This window comes from Clupea harengus, chromosome 19 (genome assembly GCF_900700415.2).
Source record: "Clupea harengus chromosome 19, Ch_v2.0.2, whole genome shotgun sequence".
Lineage (NCBI taxonomy): Eukaryota > Metazoa > Chordata > Actinopteri > Clupeiformes > Clupeidae > Clupea > Clupea harengus.
The window spans coordinates 19071602-19090510 of record NC_045170.1 but is presented as its reverse complement, the minus strand read 5'-3'; the positions used below and the strand labels follow the sequence as shown (position 1 = coordinate 19090510).

General features: G+C 42.9%; 1 protein-coding gene and 1 long non-coding RNA gene across 4 annotated transcripts; one reads left to right on the top strand and one right to left on the bottom strand.

The window, feature by feature from the left end:
* Positions 1–287: 287 nt before the first annotated feature.
* LOC116224938 lies at positions 288–4853 on the bottom strand. Its single transcript, XR_004165801.2, has 3 exons — positions 4644–4853; positions 449–2150; positions 288–362 (listed from the first exon to the last, which is right to left on the bottom strand). It is a non-coding gene; the product is annotated as an uncharacterized LOC116224938 (long non-coding RNA).
* pbxip1a (pre-B-cell leukemia homeobox interacting protein 1a) lies at positions 3894–15282 on the top strand. Of its 3 annotated transcripts, none has more exons than XM_042710572.1 (10): positions 3894–4340; positions 5296–5387; positions 5835–5916; positions 6400–6476; positions 7119–8046; positions 8573–8794; positions 13336–13370; positions 13649–13711; positions 14661–14826; positions 14961–15282. In XM_042710572.1, the coding sequence occupies exons 2-10, from the start codon at positions 5322–5324 to the stop codon at positions 15020–15022; spliced, it is 1701 nt and encodes a 566-aa protein (XP_042566506.1). In that variant the 5' UTR covers positions 3894–4340; positions 5296–5321; the 3' UTR covers positions 15023–15282. The 3 variants fall into 3 exon arrangements, with proteins under 3 accessions (XP_042566506.1, XP_031441727.1, XP_031441726.1); XM_031585867.2 differs by having other exon boundaries at positions 3896–4340; positions 6403–6476; XM_031585866.2 differs by lacking the exon at positions 3894–4340 and adding an exon at positions 4880–5193.
* The last annotated feature ends 3627 nt before the right edge of the window (positions 15283–18909 follow it).

Genomic DNA, 18909 nt, shown 5'->3' with positions numbered 1-18909 from the left:
AGGGACACAGTTACACACATTTTATACAAAAACCTAACAAAAACTAAAAAGAAACACCCTACCAGTAACTTCAGTTTGTGCAGAAGTTGTCTGGTTGTGTGGATTAGGTGCTGGGGTAGTAGCCACAGCATCTTCACTTGCACCACCTTAGGATAAACATACAAGAGTCAACATTTAACCAACACAATCAAGACTCAACAGAACCCATAAATATCGTTAAAAGGAAACCTCACCACCAGCTTCAGTAGGGGCAGAGGTGGTCTGGTTGTGGGGAACGGGTGTTGTGGTGACAACCACATCATCACTTTGGCGGTCAACTGCAGAGGCCTTAAAGTTCACATCTCTCTTCGGAAAACCGAATGCTGTTCAAAGGTAGACAAAACGAGTGACTATTTCAGACAGAATTTCAAGATAAAACACAACTAACAGAAACCAGGGGAAACCTTACCATTACAGACACAAGCAATGAGGACACACACAACCACCTTTGCAAATGAAGCCATGTTTGACAATCAATAAACATCAACAGAAGGGATAACTCCACGGGACCATTGACGCAGTCTTATAAAGGCACTACGCCCTCGTTCTCGATTAAATTATAACCAGGGTCACGTGAGTTACAGGTGTGCATCGTTTAGCGAGGCAGCCCGTTGTCTCTGTACAACAGCGAAGCATAGCTCATTTGGGCATGGTTTCGCTTATTATCTTTCAAAGCAGCTGTGTATCACCATCAATTCGGCTTCATTTTCAGTCAAAGACTGTTTGGCATCTGTCGGCAATGACCGCTTAAGAGGTTTCTTATCGTCGTTGTTGCCTGAAATGTGTATTGGATATGTCATTATTTATTGTAGGTTATCCGAAACGACGAGACTCGGATTTGAACTTTAATGCTAAAAGCATTCACTAAGCCTACTCTGACTGACTATGCCATGAATTATTGGTCTACTGGTTTGCGCCCAGTTGTGACATTCGTGAACATGACCTCTTCACAGAGTAGTATAACAGTTGACGTCTGTAAGAGGGGAACTAGTTGTGACACACACATACCATCTTAGCAATGGGCTTGAAATATTTTCTCAAATTACAATCCCCAGTTTTTCCACGTAGCCCCTGCAAGCTGCTCAAGTATCCCTAGGAATACACGTACCCTCTGTTGGGAAACACTGCATTAAGAAACTTAAGCAAATGTCCTTCAGAGAAAAGAGCATTGCTGTATTTGGTCTGCTAGCAATTGCCTGTTAGAGATAGAAATTACATCTCTCTTTAGTGAACCAGATCATTTTTACAATTAGCCAAATTTAGCAATGTTTTGACCTATGCTTTGGTACACGTGCATGTATATCATTTAAATCATTCAATGTAATTATACAAAACCAATTAAATGATGAGCTTCCCAACATTCTGTCCCAACACCGGATGGTCGATCAAATGATTCTGCATATCGGCAAAAAATGACATTTGCAGAGAAGAGTCATAAATCCTTAAAAAGGACTTTACTGAACTGTTTAACACACTTGAGAATCTGACAGCTCAAATGTTGGGCCTCTTCCAGCCTGAGGAAGTCATATTTTCCCCACGGCTCAGCCTCAACACATGGATGGGCAGAACCTGCAGAATAAGAATTATATTGACAATTTGTATCTATTCTAGAGGTGCAGAGAATTTGAGCAGGTCTGGAATGAAAGCACTTAAAGACAACCTTTTTCTTTGCTCTTCGCCACCCATCTGCCTCTTGCATTAATTTAACACTATGTGTGCAACCACAGCCTTCGCCACCTGCCTCTGACCATGATGAAGAACCATTAAACATCGCCACAGGTAAAGAAACAGCATACAGACAGCTCAGAGCAACCACTATCCCCGCTACTAAAGACCATGACTCAGGTAGAATTTCTGACACTGGACAAGAGTAACCACAGACACCCCTCTCATCCTCCACCCTATCTCTCTCAATATAATCCCTCCCCACATATGGAATTTTCAGAGAAAATGGAGGAACTGGTGTGTGCCGAGACTAAACTTTTACTTTCCATGCCAGCCAGCCCACAAGTCCTCCCAAAAAAGAGCTCTCCCAAAAAGCACAGGGCACCCCCTCCCCCCTGTACCTGTCACTTCAACATCGTCAGCAGCAGCCTTGTCCTTCAGCTCCCCTGGAAGCACAGAGCACAGAATGCTCAGTGAGCACCATTGATGCCAACAGCAGTGTACAAAACATTGTGTGATGTGTTCAGTCTCTGTTATATTAGATATGACACTGGCAGCTGTTCTGAGAACAAGCCCAGTATGCCCAGTACCCAGTATGCTTATGGAGTAAACCAGTCTAATCTGTCACCACAACCACAGACTGCCCCAGGGACGATGAAGCTAGCTCTACTAGATTTCTAGCCATTTCTAGTCTTTTTCAGTTAATGACATGATAATATCCTGCAATTTAGTTTCTTACTGAGACCTGGTTAAGGAAAGCAGCAGTGCTCCTGTTCTTAACAAGACAGCACCAATACATTTCAGTGTTATGAATACGTGCCGAACAGGCAGAAAGAAAAGCTCACATTCGAATTTTAGTTTTAACCATTTACAGATTTCCAAGATACTCCTTGAACTAGTGTCAGTTATCTATATTGATTACAACTTCATTGTATCATAACAGGGGATTTTAACATCCACATAGAAAATGACATGGACAATAATGCCAAAGAACACTTTGCACTACTTGACACTTTTTGTCTGTCACAGCATGTGAAAGAGCCTACCAGACTCAAGGCCACACTTTGGATCTGGTTATTTTTAAAAGGTCTCATCACTTCTGTACTGGTTAAGGACTTTGGCCATTCTGATCATTCCTGTGTCTTCTTTGATTCCCTGGGTACTCCAAAGGTTCAAATAAGCTCTGTTTCTGTTCAGAGAAGATACATAAAGGAGAGTACTACTGCTCAGTTTATGGAGGCCATAGCTATGTCACCAACCAAGAGAGACAGTTGATATACTCCTGGATAATTTGAACTTGAAATTTGAAGAGTGTCATAGATGTTATTGCACCAGTAAAAAGTCAAGAAAATGTTAAGCACCATAAAGAAACACCATGACTGTAAAATCCCTGAAAATGTAGAAAAGCTGAAGGCCAACTTCAAATCCACTGTAACCTCTATAAACAAAGCCTTTCTAGTTTGAACTATGAGTTATGCCGTGTTTATCATGCAGATGCTTCACAGTAACCTTTACAATACCTGCATTATTTTCGTCATGGTTACAAACCCTCCAAAACAGGTTGCCCCAGAACTTCTTTTCACAGAGAAATGTAATGAATTTGCAAAACTCAAACGAACCATGAACACCATACAGTCAAACTATGCCATCTCTATGACCTCTGAGAAATAATTTCACGACTATTTAATTCCACTGACAAAACCCTAGAGAAAACAGTTTGGCATCTTTTATCCTCAACATGATGTCTGTAATTGTGCAAAACAATGAAATTAAGTCACCACCATCTTTCACACTTTTATGTGGCAGCCAAGCAGCTGGATTGTAACACTATAGGCAAGGTTATGAATGATCCCATTCTGTGGTCAAGATGATAGACACAGTTACCCTGATTCTCCAATGCAAGAGGGATGCTATTGTAGCAAACACAATGAATGAAATAGATTCACTATACTTAGCAATTGTTCATTCACGCACACAAAAAATAGTCCACTGATAACTGACTGACATAAAATGTAACATTAGAGCATGACAGAATCACCAAAGTATCTGTTACAATGATGCTGGTTATACAAAGTCTGCCCAACACCTCTGTAATCTCCTGTCGTGTCATGTCCTGGTTGGTGGACACACTCGCTGAACTTGAGAACGCGCACTGGTTGATGATGTTTGGGCTATATGCCAGTGGGCACGAGGGATTCTCCATAGGGAATCCCCCTCAGAAATAGCAGCGCAGACGTGTCTGCACATTGCTGGGTAGACGTGGGTAGCAGTGCAGACGTGTCGGCACATTGGTGGGTAGAGCTCCCTCTCTCTTTCCGTATATAAATACGCCTGGTAAGTCTTCCTCAGCCTTTAGTTTCTCCCTAGTCAATAGAAAGACGGTCTACTGTCACCTGCCACTGTCAGTCATCCACGAAAATGCTCCGTTTCGCAGACACGACACTAAATTTCAATTGGCTGCCAGCTGTCTGAGAGCAGTTACGTCTGCGCTCCACCGATATCCCATTGGAATAGAGTGCGCTACGCAGTCTGGAATTCCCAAAGTTCCGAAGTTCGTGAAAGGAGATCCTTACGAATAGATCACAAAAAAAAGTATTTTCAGTCATTTAAAACTGAGAAGCCGTTTTTGTAACACGGTGAGTAAGGCGACATTTGTTGAACCTCACACTTGTTCAGCTTAGTTGATGTCATTGTTTTTAAGTCCTGTGATTGTACGGGGGCACGCACAGCTAAAGCTAACGTTACATGTAATTTCATTGGAAAGCTAGGTAGCGATAGCTGGCTAAAAGCTAATATTTGCTAACAATAAAGCCTAGTCATTACATAAATAAAAGGTTACCATGCTAGCTATTACTAGCGTTAGCAGATTAGTTTCACGAGAGGCATTTGTTGATTTAGGATGTTAGCAAGCTTAGCTTATAGGTAACGGGTTGTCTTACATTTCAATGATGATAACAATAGTTAAGGATACTCTGTCTGGGATGGCGCAGTTGTGTGGCCAACCCTCCACTAGTCTGGAAGCGTCGCTAACTTTCTCCTTCAAGCTGTTTGGCCATTTTTGGTCACGTTTTTGGGGTCGTCAGGCGAAATGAAAAGCCGTTTCTTATGTCTTTGTTCCAGAGTGTAGTAGATAGAAACTCTCCTGTCTTTCGTGGTGACAACACTTAACTAACTGTGTGTTGTTCCCACGTCTGTGTTATGTAACACTAAGTGAATGTCCTGGTTGTTGATGAGGGAACAGGCTTTAGTAATATGTCGAACACTTAAGGCTTCATAGTACGGTATACGAGCATAGGGGTAGTAGTAAGCATGTGAAACTAACGGTTGTCACGTTTTTGTCTGTGACTGCCGCTGAGATAGTGAAACGATGAATCATGTTGGTATACGCCTATTGTCACTGTAACGCTGTATTGCATCCGCTAGCTTGTCAGGCAGCTATTTTATGAGAGCGCCGAGGCCTGCAGAATAAGGTGTTTTATAACCGTACAGGTGCGACTGTGTGTAAATCGTGCTAATTTAAAAGCGTCTGGTGTCAAGATCCCCATACAGGTGAGATGACTCACCCCGACAGATTAAATCACTGTATTTCAGGTGCTGTCGATATCCACGTGGGGGCGATGTCTGACCACAGCACCGGCAGCAGTGCGTCCTCAACAAATAGCTGGACTATCCTCTCCCCAGAGGTAAGAACACCTTACTGATAAGCAGCTCTTGACTCTCAAAAGCATGTGATGTTTAACTAGTTTGCGATCGTGTAAGCAGTGTAATGTCATATATAGAAAAATGGGTTTCAAAATCAGTGGAGTTGACATTGTGGTTGGCATAAAGTGACTGCATTACATGGGCGTTTGCTCACCGAAACCATCATTGTAAATAAGTCAGTGAACTGGTTAATAGGACCAGCTTAATTATACAGACTGTATGGTTCAGAGTTGTTTGTCTGGAAATGCCGTTCAGGGGGTGGGAGTGGAGATCATCTTGTCCCTGGGCCCGAGCAAGACACTTGTAAGAGTCTAAGAGTATACTTTATGTATACTTATACTATATGAATTCTAGAGCTCCAGCATTGACTGTTTTTTTTGGATAGTGCTGAATAGTTAACCTTTTAATGCTGATGTATCTGTTTGTAGGAGGCTGCTGTTGAAACAGTAGGACCTGAGGATGGGACTGAAAGTCTTAGTGGAGTTCCAGGGCTGCCAGAGGAAGGAACAGGTAAAACCAGAAAACTATTATTGTTGTTATTATACTATTATTATTATACTATTTCTTAGATATATTACACCTTTCTCCTGGTTTTTTTCTTCAGTATATTTGTATTGTTCTGTTTCTCTGTCCTAATTCTGCCCACTTACCCTACCCTAAATTGATACCTAACGTCTGTCTGAGCCTGTGACATTTCCTCCGGCGTGTAAAAAAAAGCATTAGATTGCAATGACTAATATGGTTAGTAGTTCAAGGCTTTGGAAACTGTGTTGTGTTGTCTAAAGTGTCTAAAGTGAGATTATTTAAATCTGTTATTTGTTTGAGGCACAAGACCATGATCCACTGAGTAGGACAAACAAATCCAGAGCCTAAATCCAAAAATAGCATGACACCTACCTTCCTCCACAACAGCAGATTAACAGTATGTCCTCTATGGGCACTTGTTAGTCTATGTTGTTTTGTTTTTGTAATGAGCTGAGGCTTGTGTTTTAGCAGGTGTTCTAATGGAGAGTGATGTGAGTGTAACAGATGCCCTAGCAGAACCAGTGTTGTCAGAAGAGGGCCACCAGGTAAGTCTTGGAGTCTACCTTCTGCCCAGCAGGGCGGTTATATCACACATACCTGTGCCCTGCCACTCTATTTTGCACCGGCCATCCTCGATTTTAATCCTTCCATTCGTGATTGTTGAGGTTCAAGGAGAAGTGCGCAATTCTGGGGAAAGGTTGTTGATATTTGAGCTCAACAGCCAATTCAATTATACCCCTCCTTCGCTGCTCCCGAAACATGTTGATTGGCTTGAATTGTGTATAGCTTAGTTCTGAGTCACTTTGTTTGTTGCCTATTTACAGAGCCAGGGCTGCGTATGAACTGTGTATACATTTAAATCCTTACACTCACAATTTTCTAAATATTTAGACTAGTTGGCTTTAGTTGCTTTCTGGGCATATATGCTCTGAGAAATATGTGTATGTAGAACTCTCCTGGTTTCTGTAATCAGTGACTGATTTGTATGATGTCATGCTGTATTCGCTAGTCTGGAAGCTTCTAGGTTTCCCTGTCTGGCACTGATTTTGTTTGTACATTGCATATTGATGGGTAGCAGTAGGACATGGCTTCATGAATAAAGTTGCATAAATGGTTGCATAAGTTAAGTTGCATTAGAGTTTGAGTAAGATATTTTGTTAATTGTGAAAGTTGTTTGGTGTCTACAGGTCTGCCAGGAAACCTCCCCAGTGATATGTGAGGCAGCGGCCTTCGTAGGCCCCTCCTTCTCGGGGTTCGACGAGGAGGAGTTTGACCCAGAGATCCACGCTCCCGTCATCCATGACACCATCACCAGCTCACCACCCGACAGCGACCTGTTGGGCTCCACCCCTTTTGCCATGACCTCGGAAGCATCCATGCTCTTCTCCGAGGAGCCCTCCTTCGTCCCGCCCTCTTCTGACATGTTTACTGACATTGGCTATGGCCATGAAAGCCCCATGGAAGAAATCCTCGCCCAGGAAAGCTGCACCCCTGAAGTCCTTTCAGAGGAAAGTATGTCCCCTGAAGAAAGCCACACCCCTGAACCCTTTCCTCAACAAAACTCCGCCCCTGAAGGTCTCCTCCGGCAAAGCCCCTCCCCTGAAGGTCTTCCTGAAGAAAGCCCTGCCCCTGAAGTTGTTGCTTTAGAAACTGTCACTCCTGAAACCCTTTCCCCAGAAAGCTCTGCTTCTGAGGTGCCTCTTGATAGGAGCCCATCTCCTGACATCCCTCTCCCAGACGTCCTGGAAGCCTCAGCCCCTGAGGTTCTCACCCAGGAAAGCTCCGTCTCTGAACCACGGTCTGAGAGGAGCCCCACTCCAGAGCCCGTCCCCATAGAGGTCACCCCTGATGTCATCTCGGCTCCTGCCCTTGCGGCCCCTGCTCCTGAGGTCGTTGAGAACCTTAGTCTGTCCATGCAGGGCTCTCCCCCCGCCGCTGACACTGCTCCCACACCTGAGACCAGACCTGTTGAAGGAAGCCCTGCTCCTGTTAGTCTGGAGCCCGAAACCATCCCCTCTGCTTCAGCGCAGCAGGAGCACGAGGAGGAGCAGGAGGAGCCATCGTTGGAGGTGGAGGTGGTTGAAGTGCCTGGGAGAGTGGAACCTGTGGAAGCAGGTAGAGAGAGGCTCACACTGGCCTGTGGAGAGAGAGGGGGAGAGTGTGGGAGGAAGGGAGGGAGACAGACAGAGGCTTTATTGATGCACTGTGTGCTTAGTGGTTGACATTGTCCTTGTACATCATAGTGACAGTGTACTTCAAATGTAAGTACATGTTATCGTGGGTTACGTAGATACATCATAGGTACACTGTACTTCATATTTAAGTATGCGTTATCAGGGGTTCAGCTGAAATTGCTGAAGTCTTTCAGTATTTCCACCACCTTCCCCTGTTAGTGTGTCATGTTGAGAAATGTTTGACTAAATGAGGCTGTGCACCAGAAAGTTGCCAATTTCATTCAGACTCTGGGGGAAAAAAAAAACCATTTCTATCTGTGCTTTGATGTTAATCTTACGTCATAATTCTGCTGACTCTAATGTGTTGACCTCTCCATCCATTTTTCTCTCTCTCTATGTCTGTCTCTCTCTTTCTCTCACTGTCTCTCTCTCTCTCTCTCTCTCTCTCTCTGTCTGTCTCTCTCCAGAGCCAGTGGAGGAGGTGGTCAGGACAGATCCAGCAGCAGAAGGAGACGGCCTGCGCCTGAGGCACACGATGCCGACTCTAGGCCGAAGCTCCGAGGATGAAGAGGAAGAGGAAGAGGAGTTCCAGCTGGCCGAGAGGCGGGAGGAGAAACAGGGCTTCTCCCTCAACAAGCTGATCGTGGGCGCCCTGGTGCTCCTGTGCCTGGGCTCCCTCTTCTTCTCAGGTCTGTCGTATCTGAGCCTATCGTGTGATCAGGTTTCAGTCTCTGGGATTTGGCTAGCAGAATTTACATTGCCATTTTGCAAGTACTCCCACACAAGCCAGCAGCAGTCCTTATATCAGTCCTAATTTTATGGTTTTATGGTTTCCAACAAGTACTGGCATCTCATTCTCTGCATCATTTTTGCTTCCAAGGAAACAACCTAGATACCAGTTCACTCAGGAACAGATCTGACCACCAGATCTATTTTACAGTCAACTGCTTGGTTTTGATTTTGAATTCCTTGACTGTCTGACCATGCAGCAGTGGGAAGTGTGATACAGGTTGAGACATTTGAGATTTTTCCGGACTGGAAATGTAGCAGTGTATATGTAGTTGGTAACCACTAAGTTAATTATCTATTATTAAATGTAGCTGTGTGAATTTAGTTGGTAACTTAATTATCAAACCACTTGCCAGAGCTCACAGAATTGTTTGGCAGACATCCCAGAACAGTCAAGTTTTCCTATCAGGCTACCAAAATGTAACAACACCCAGTCGGACGGGCTATCAGAAATAAAATTCCCTCGTTTATTCGTATTCCCTCCTTTATCCCTCCTTCAACTATTCGCAGACTTACTATTTTGGGGAAAAAACTTGTCTGGGGACTCTCAACCTCACTCCATCCATCTTCAACAATATATATATTTTATTTTATTAATACATATATTTTTACTCTTCCCGGTTTAATATTTCAGATACTGATGTGCGGCCTATAAGAAATGTAGCAAATATCAGAGGTTTGAGAAGAATATGAGGAGTTTCTCACAGTCGTGCTCAGATTGTTCATTGAGGAGCACTCCTTGCTGTTACTGGGGTAACAAGTTCCTGTGCCAGCCACTCTTTGTAGCCACTCTTGTACTTGGCTGTGAATGATTTTCCTTGCAGGAATGTATTCATTGTAGAGCTTCCTCCATCATTCCTTTTGAGCGATGCTTGTACTGATAACATCCAACAATCTGATCCAGCAAATCCACACCTTTCATGAGTTTTTGGTAGTGGGAAAGCCATGCTGTCATTACAATCTTGGTTTGGTTACACTCTTTCTTCCTCCTCTTCACTGACCCTTTCTCAGTGGGATCATGGTAATTAGATAGTGCCATGAAAGATTTGGTGTCCTGCCACACAGAAAGTGGGCTTGTCGTTTTGGACCACTTTGAATTCATGTTTGCCCAACGAGGCTTGCTTGCTCAGCGCTCACCTTGACACCGCATTTTGTTGGTTTAAGGGGAGATAATGATGAAAGGCGAGTCTTTGGCCAGTCTTTGAAAATTTGACCAAGCTCTCATCTATTGTCACATGAAGTGACTGAAATTGACTGGTGGGGTAGTCGAGAAACCATCTTCGTTTCCACAGCTTGTCAGAGCAATCCACGTCAAGTGCTTGGTTATCTTGTAGGCGGATATACCTGAAAATGAACATAGGTGTACACATAGCTAAGTTGCTTTATATGAAAGCATTTATGACACGTTTTTACCTGACTTACCCTAACCTGGGTTCATACTCCTGCCAACACTCCCACCCTTTACCCTGGGTGGCCTGTGGCATGCCATAGTAGTATATATAGTATAATAGTCAAATTGATGTTTAGATAATTAGGCAGTGTATCGTTCAGACACTGAGATATGCATGTTATATCTTGAGGTGTATCAAAGTAGCTGCTGCACTCCGCATCAATGTCGCTCCACTCGCTCAAGTCGTCACCCTTTCTCATTGTCTGAAGCTTAACTTCAGAAACCTTTTTGGAGTCCACACAGAGGCTAAGAGCCTTAAAATAAATAAATAAATCATTCTCACAATGCTTTTTGCCTTCCCCACATGTATTCCAGCGAAACACGATGCTTTTCATCAGTTGTGGGACTTGAAGACAATGACCGTTTGAAACTCATTCGTGTCACTTCTGGCTCTAAATGGAGAAGCACACAAATGTCTCACCTGATCTTAATCGGTTAAAATTAATTAGTACGAATTTGTGTGAATTTATTTATTTTTTTATTCAGATGTAGGCCTTTGTAGGTAAAAATATTTTTCCTGTCACTACTGCTGATGTGCACACACATGTGTACCAATGGCAATCCTGAAGCGGTTTCAATTGCTCGATATCTACCTTTCTACACAAAACAAAATATTTTTTATGTGGGCTAGTCTATTTCATTTCGGGCAACCAAAATCCAAAGAAAGCCTGCTCCAAGGGCTGCCAGGGCTTTAGAAAAATGTTTGCCAGCCCTGCTACCTAATTATCAGTTTTAAATAGCATGGTTTCGAATTACACTATCTTGTACTGTACGTAGGGCTGCAGCGGCACAGAAATGTTCTTGCCGTGGTATTTGAAGACTGCCACCTTGTGGGTTAGCGAGCAACCAAACCCCCCCGTAGTTAAATACTTCCGCCAAGGATGTTATCTTTGCGGTTTGTTTGTCTGTTTGTTTGTCTCTCTGTAAGAAGGATTCAAATGAACGTGTCTTTGGGCTCCTCCATCTTGAGCTTAGATGCTCTCTTTTTTTCCCCAGGTGCTTTCATACCCCAGGAGAGCGGTAGGTATGAGAGAGGAGTGAGACCGTAGGGAAGAAAAAACCTCTGTCGCTCAGTGGCAGCCAATTGGCACACACATAGTCTGGCTACTCTGCTGTGCATCTTCCCATTAAAAGTCTTACGTTACTGTTTGCTTTCTTTATAGGCAGTCATGCCCTGTCCTTAACTGGAGATCTGTCAGTAGAGATGTGTCAGTGGCTGCTGTATCTGTCAGTAGAGATGTGTCAGTGGTGCTGTATCTGTCAGTAGAGATGTGTCAGTGGCTGCTGTATTGCTAGAGCCCCAAGTTGAGTTTGTTAAGCCAGTACTTTGCTGACTGGCTTACCCAAGCTAACCTGACTTGCTGACACAGCCAAACAAGTCTCAGGGGGTCTTACATACAGTACATATTCCCATAGCTGGATTTCTTTTTTGTTTTTTGCTGGCATGGTTTCTGAAGAGTTGTGTGTTCAAGGCAAGGGTGACACTGCCCTATCTAGTTTAGGCCACCCACCATACATACTCTGTAGGTTCCAATGCATGAGGTTGTGTGTCATTGGTTGCATGGCAAGGCCACTGGCATTCTGAAATGTTCTTGAATGGATTTCATGAGCAGCAGGTTTAGTTTAAGTGACATAAATATTATACACATATAGACACACAAAATTATATATACCGTACAGTTTGGATGTCTTTTTTTACACTGTAGGAAGAATGCATGTTATCTAAATACATACATACATACAAACTTGGACAAAATTGTTGGTACCCTTCCGTTAAAGGAAGAAAAAGCCACAATGGTCACTGAAATAACTTGAAACTGACAAAAGTAATAATAAATAAAAAAATACTGAAAATGAACTAATGAAAATCAGACATTGCTTTTGAATTGTGGTTCAACAGAATAATTAAAAAAAAAAAAACGAATTAAACTGGCCTGGACAAAAATGATGGTACCATAGAGACATGTTAAACTAAGGTGTGTCCTCTAATTAGCAGTACAGGCTTCTTTAAACTTGTAGTCAGTCTGCCTATTTAAAGGGTGAAAAGTAGTCACTGTGGTGTTTTTGGTATCATGGTGTGTACCACACTGAACATGGACCACAGAAAGCTAAGGACAGAGTTGTCTCAGGAGATTAGAAAGAAAATTATAGACAAGCATGTTAACGGTAAAGGCTATAAGACCATCTCCAAGCAGCTTGATATTCCTGTGACAACAGTTGCACATATTATTCAGAAGTTTAAGGTCCAGGGGACTGTAGCCAACCTCCCTGGATGTGGCTGCAAGAGGAAAATTTATGACAAATTGAAGAGACGGATAATACAAATGGTAACCAAAGTGCCCAGAACAACTTCCAAAGAGATTAGAGGTGAACTCCAAGGTCAAGGTAAATCAGTGCCAGATCGCACCATCAGTCGCTGTTTGAACCAAAGTCGACCGAGGAGGACACCACTGTTGAAAGCAAATCATATCAAAGCGAAACTGGAATTTGCCAAAATGCATATTGACAAGCCAGAGGGCTTCTGGGAGAATGTCCTTTGGACAGACGAGACAAAACTGGAGCTTGTCAGTTTCAAGTTATTTCAGTGACAATTGTGGGTTTTTCCTTCTTTAAATGAAGGGTACCAACAATTTTGTCCACGTCTGTATAAATAAATAAATATATATATATATATATATATATCTTGAGAGGTTTTGGATATTAATGATGCATTTGCATTTCTGGTCTATCTTGGCTGTTCTGCATTCAAAACATCAGCAGGTAAATGGCTGCGGAACTTGGTGAAAAATGCTATAACACATGTTGGTAATTAGTGTACAGTTGAACTGTAGTTGTTTTTGGAATGCTGACAACACTGCACATCTTAATTCGTATGTAGATTATTCCTATGTGGGTTACTTGAATGGGATTGAGTGAAATATCTTGGCACATATATCAACCTCTTGTTTTAAACAAACTTGTTTTGAGAACGTGTCTTGTATCTCTTCACAGATGACGGCTTTGATGGCTCAGAAATGACAGAACAGGTCAGCATTTTTTCTGTACTATATTGTCTTAACTCCTACCTATATTTGTACCTTTTAATGTGTTTTCTAACATACAGTCCTGACTATGTACTTTTATATCACACGAAAGCAGGTTAAGGGTGGGGGATGTGTCTGAATTGTACTCTGTAGATTTCCATGCAGTAGTTAAATGCACATTGAGAAGGGGAAATATCAAAATTTTAGGTACTTTACCAAAGGTTGTGATCTAATTTATGTCTGGTTCTGGTTGCTGTTTTAACTCTGATTTGATCCCCCAGGAACTCTTGGAAAGACTTGCTCAAGAAAACCAACAGATAACCATGCTTGAAGCTCAGCTACAGGTTAGTCGGTTCAGCCATTTTGTTCTCCAATCCCCTCTGGTTTACGCTGTTCTCCATTTCCCTCTAGTTCACTGTGTGAATAACTTTTCATATGAAGCTCTTTCCTTCCCCTTGTAGTAGGGTATTAAAGTAACACTATGCAACAATTTGACACTTTTTGAGGTATGGTTTTATAGGCAACTAGTTTTGGTACCATCCTCAAATTCATTTTGATAGAATTATGGTCATGTGAAGGACAGATAAACACCTGTGTCTTCCCCACTAGCCATCCAAGATATGCCCTATGTAGTTCTGTGTAACGGGCTGGAACACCTTGCAAAAAATGGAAGAAAAGCTTTCACACGTATGACATTGCCAGCTATACTGCCAAAAGACACCAGTTAGTGTGTTGGCAAGCTTCTATCAGTGTCAGCTGGGCTGTTGGTGGTGTTTGCAAGGTTTTTGCATGCCTTTTAGGTAGTTAGCTTGCTAGTTTTGGAACAGAACTCCTTATTGCTGCTTTAAATGTAGTTTAGCTGTAGAACTCGCTGACAGCAATGTCAGTAAGGATATCGATTTACGCTAGCCGTGCGTGTACTAACACAATGTTTACATTCACTGCAGTAGGGGGCTTTAAATAGAAGTGTCTGCAAATAGAGTCCAAGTGTACGCCTCTGTGTAGTGCTTGCAGCTTGTGACAAACTCATACATGGTGTGGTTTGGCTTTGCATGTTACAGAAGCTTAGACAGTACCTACTATGTACCAGTTCATAGTTTTTAACACCACCAATATTTTACAAAAAGATTTTTCTGACAGTAGTTAATTAGAAGCATTTCCTGTTAAGAGGTTTACACACATACAGTATATTTCTTTGTGTGGGTAAGCCTATTCATCAAAGTGTGTCCAAGTCCTTCATACTTAGAGATACTCTAGTAAACAAAATCAATACTTTGTCATTGTTTCATCTAGTCCCAGAAGGAGGATCTGGACCAGGCTCTTCGAGCTGAGGAGGCAGGGGCTGGAGCGCTGCAGAAAGAAAATGCAAAACTGAAGGATGAACTCAGCGCCATGCCTGGCCTTAGAGAGGAGCTGGAGAGTCTTAGAGCCAGAGTGGCAGAGCTATCCCAGCTAACAGGTACAAGAGTCGCTGCACTGTTCCAACCTCTGAGAGAGTGGGTCACTGTGCTGAGTAGAACTGGTATATCTCCGATTACTTTTGACCTCCATCGCTTGCAATATGCCTGATGTTTTGTACTTTCTCTTGACCAGTTCGGGAGTCAGAAACCACACCCACATCTACAGACCACGGTCGCACCGCCAGACCAGCCTGAGACAGCAAATCGGATCTCTGCTGTGCCAGAGCAGGGGGCGGAGCAGGGAGCGGAGCAGGGAGATAGAGGAGATGGCTTGAAGGTGGCGCTTCAGAGGCAGAAGAGCCTCCTGGAGGACAGTCGCAAGCGGCTAGAGGGGATGAAGAGGTCTGTGGGTAAAAAGAAGGGTGTGAGGGAGGGTCTGGTGGAGATGCAGAAGAGGCTGAGTGAGCAGGCGGAGCGCCTGGGCAAGAGACACGACTGGAAGAGAAAGCAGCATGTGAATGAAGCCAGAAGGACCAGGGCAGGACGTGGGTGGGGAAGAAGGAGCAAGGGAACAAATGGGAAGACAAGAGTAAGCACAGTAGCCAATGGGAGAGCAAAAAGGAGCACAATGGCCAAAGAATGGCAAAAAGGAACATAGTAACAAGTGGGATGGGAAGAAGGATCATGGTGAACAAAAGCATCAAAGGAGTCTGAGAAATGGAGAGGAGAGGAGGATTGGAAGCATGGGAAAAAATGGGAAAGATGGCAAGGAAGGAGAGCACTCCAAGCAACGCGCCTGGAAGAAGTACCACGAGGACTGGGATGGTGGAAAACAGGATCGCAAGATGGAGCGCGAGAAGAGGAAGAGCGAGCGGCCGTGGGAAGCCAAGTCCTTCATGAAGAGCTCCAGCCACCACGACCACGACCACCACCAGCATCATCATCACCATCCACCACCAGGAACACCACAGCCATGAGAAACAGAACGGGCACAAACACGAGCACGTGACTTCTGGATAGCACCAGCTCCAGAGCCTTGGCGCAACCCCGGCCCAGCCCAGGCATGCTCGAGGGGCGGCCCAGTTGCGGAGGCCGAGGGGCTGGTTCCGCCGTGGAGCTCTCGAGTTCCAGGATCCTGCCTGGAAGGCTAACCTGCAGCAACTGCCGCCGTCCCATCTCGAAGAACAAGGAGGAGCTCCAGAGGTTGACGACCAGGTTCTTCCCCGATGGCGTGTTCGATCACGAGCGCCTGCTCCCTTCAAGCGTCCTTTGGGAGGACGTGGGGACCATCTTGGAGGACTTGGTCGACTGCTGGACAACGAGCTCGCCTCAGAGGAGGAGATGGAGGAGTTTGAGAGGAGGCTCTGTGGAAGTTTGCAGCCGACGTGCTGGAGGACAAGTCACTCGAGAGGAGTTGGTACCCCTGAGAAATGGTCGGTACCACGGTGACGAATAGGTCAAACTTCTTCCAACCCCTTTGTACATGAAAAGGGAAACAAAGGGGATCGGGTGGGCTGGGGGTTGGCTAAAAGAAAAGGTAGCTGAAAAGAAAGAAAAAAGAAATGGGGAAAAACAACAAAAAGGCTGTAGTGATTCTTCATCTTAAGCCTATAGATGTAGATGTGTGCATCTTGTGCACATATTGTTTCTCGGGAAGTCATTAAGTACCTTCTTAAACTTGTACCTGTTTGTGGAGTTCACAGTCATTACCTACCTCCTGTGCGTACTGTCTCTTAAAGTCATGTACCCTTCCGTCTCATTCACAGTAGTTGATGAGTCATGCGTCTGTGATTCTGTGTTGAGTGCAAGCCACTCAAAAAGATGAATGTTAACCCGTGTCCGTCAAAAGCTGAATGTTGGGCCCGTAGATTTCGAGTAGGTAACCGAGACTGTGAAGGGTATTCAGCAGGGCTGGATGAGCTTGGCCACCTCTGGGTCTGAGCTTGAAAGGGAAGCAACGCGCTAGTCTCAAACGGCTAGTCCCAAACGGCTAGCCCTGGCCAATTCTCTCAGTCTTTTTTAGTGAGGATTTGAGGTGATTTCTTGCTAGTGGGAAAATTGAGCATGCTCTCGTTTGATGTTTGTCTATTGGGATGGAAAATAAATCTTAAGGACCAGTGGAAAATAATCCCAGTGACTGTGAAACTCTCCTTAAGGTGATTTCTGTTTGCTTTGTTTCTGTTTGTTTGTTTGTTTGCTTTCAGGTTCATAGTGCAACAGGTTAGCCTTTGGGTAAGTTTCACCCTAGGATAGGTTAACGGGTACATCGCTATGAACGTAATTTTTTCTTGCGAGTTTAGTGAACATTTTTTCCTTATCTTTTAAAATGGTTTCCTGTTGCTACAAGAAAGTCTATACGCTTTTGGCTACATATACACAATCAACAATTATTATTATTTGTATTATTATAAGTAAAAACAGGACGGTACGTCGCTTGACATAGCATTAAATAGCATTGTGTTGGATTACTTTGTTTGAAAAGTAAAGTTATCTGGTGTGTTGCAGTTTGTCACATTATGTCTTGTTTTCTTCTTATGTGACATTTTCACTTAGGAATTTGGGGATATGTAGCCATATTTCAATATTCAATGTGTTTACTGGACTCTGGACAATTTGTGATGGTGAGATTTCTGTCTTCAGCAGTGAATGTGCCTTGGGAATAAGGGGACAGCATGGATGTTCGAATAAACAAACTTAATACTGTTTTATGTTTACATATTTATATATTAATGACACAAAGGCCATAATGAATTTAAGAAGCCTGAATTAACACCGCAATTGGGTGCCCAAATGGGACTTGCAACTCTTAATTTTGTAGTCAGATTTGGTGGGGGAATGTCAATCCAATAAAGATTCAAATGAAACACACACTTTAAAATTAACTCCGCTATTATTTTGTTGAATGTTTATGAAATGGTTGCACATGTTGAATGTAACAGTATTTTTGTAAATATCTGGGGAGATCTTTCTGTTTTTTGATGGCCTGACCACAGTCTGCAGTCAATGGAATGGGAAGCGCGTGGGATACAGAAACACAATGGAACACAATGGAGAACCACAAAGAAAGACATTGCTCAGTTTGTTAATTTATTAATATGAATAAAATTTAACGATGAGTATTGTTTGGGTTATTTGTGTGTCCTTTATAAGATGTTTGAAGACATATCCCTCCCTCTCTTCCACCAGTAAGCTCTCTCACACACACAAATACACACACAACACACACACAAACATGTCAGTCCTGGTTGCCTTGCATGTGAAGGTCATATGCTATAGTGTTGTCAAACTTTAACTCCATTTTAAATGTAAATTGTATGAATTCTGAGAAAAGAAAGACCACCATTGTGGCATAATTATAAAAAAGATTTAAAGCATTTTACAGCATATCACCATATCTGTCACATCCCATCAGTACATGTTTATACTATTCTCTGTGGCAAATGTTCCACACATGCCCACATATTTGTAGGATATCTCCGTTCATATTAAACTCCAAAATAAATATATCAAATAATGGGGTAGAGAATTATTTCAGAGGTTTTACTGAAGTGCCTTGGTAATTCAAGTTCTTGGTGACCTCATTTTTCTCATCAGACAATTGTCATTAATTTATAACATCATTCATATAGGAGCACTTGTAATAAATTGTCTTAAACTATTTTGTTGGCAGCATTAATGTATATGAAGGTCTGTAGTTAACACTTCACTAATGTTTGTTAAGTACTATATTCAATTACTTCAACCTATCACATAGTTTGTTAGGTGCTATATTAAATTACTTCAACCTATCACATCATTTGTTATGTACTATTTTAAAATACTTTCACCTATCACATTGTTTGTTATGTACTATATTCAATGACTTTAACTTTTAACTTTAATCTTTAATACATACTGTTACTCTCTTAGTTGAGGTCATGACTTGCCGTACAGTTTGTGCATAGTTAGTCGTCATTGGCTTAACTGATCAAATTTCCCTGACAGTGACTGTATGCATACACAACAACATGGCCACACTGCACAACTGGATCATGAGCTGCCCTGTCATCAATACCACAAGCCTCTAATAAACAAAGCTGGAAAACCAACTGGAAAAAGTGAATGTGTGTGTATGCGTGTGGTGCCTGTGTGTGTGTGTGTGA

What these genes read in the sequence shown, in the direction of transcription:
- pbxip1a (XM_042710572.1), top strand. Translation starts at nt 5,322, where the DNA reads ATGTCTGACCACAGCACCGGCAGCAGTGCGTCCTCAACAAATAGCTGG. An exon ending in GCTGCCAGAGGAAGGAACAG is followed by an intron (nt 5,917 to 6,399) that starts GTAAAACCAGAA and finishes CTTGTGTTTTAG; the next exon opens with CAGGTGTTCTAATGGAGAGT. An exon ending in AGTGGAACCTGTGGAAGCAG is followed by an intron (nt 8,047 to 8,572) that starts GTAGAGAGAGGC and finishes GTCTCTCTCCAG; the next exon opens with AGCCAGTGGAGGAGGTGGTC.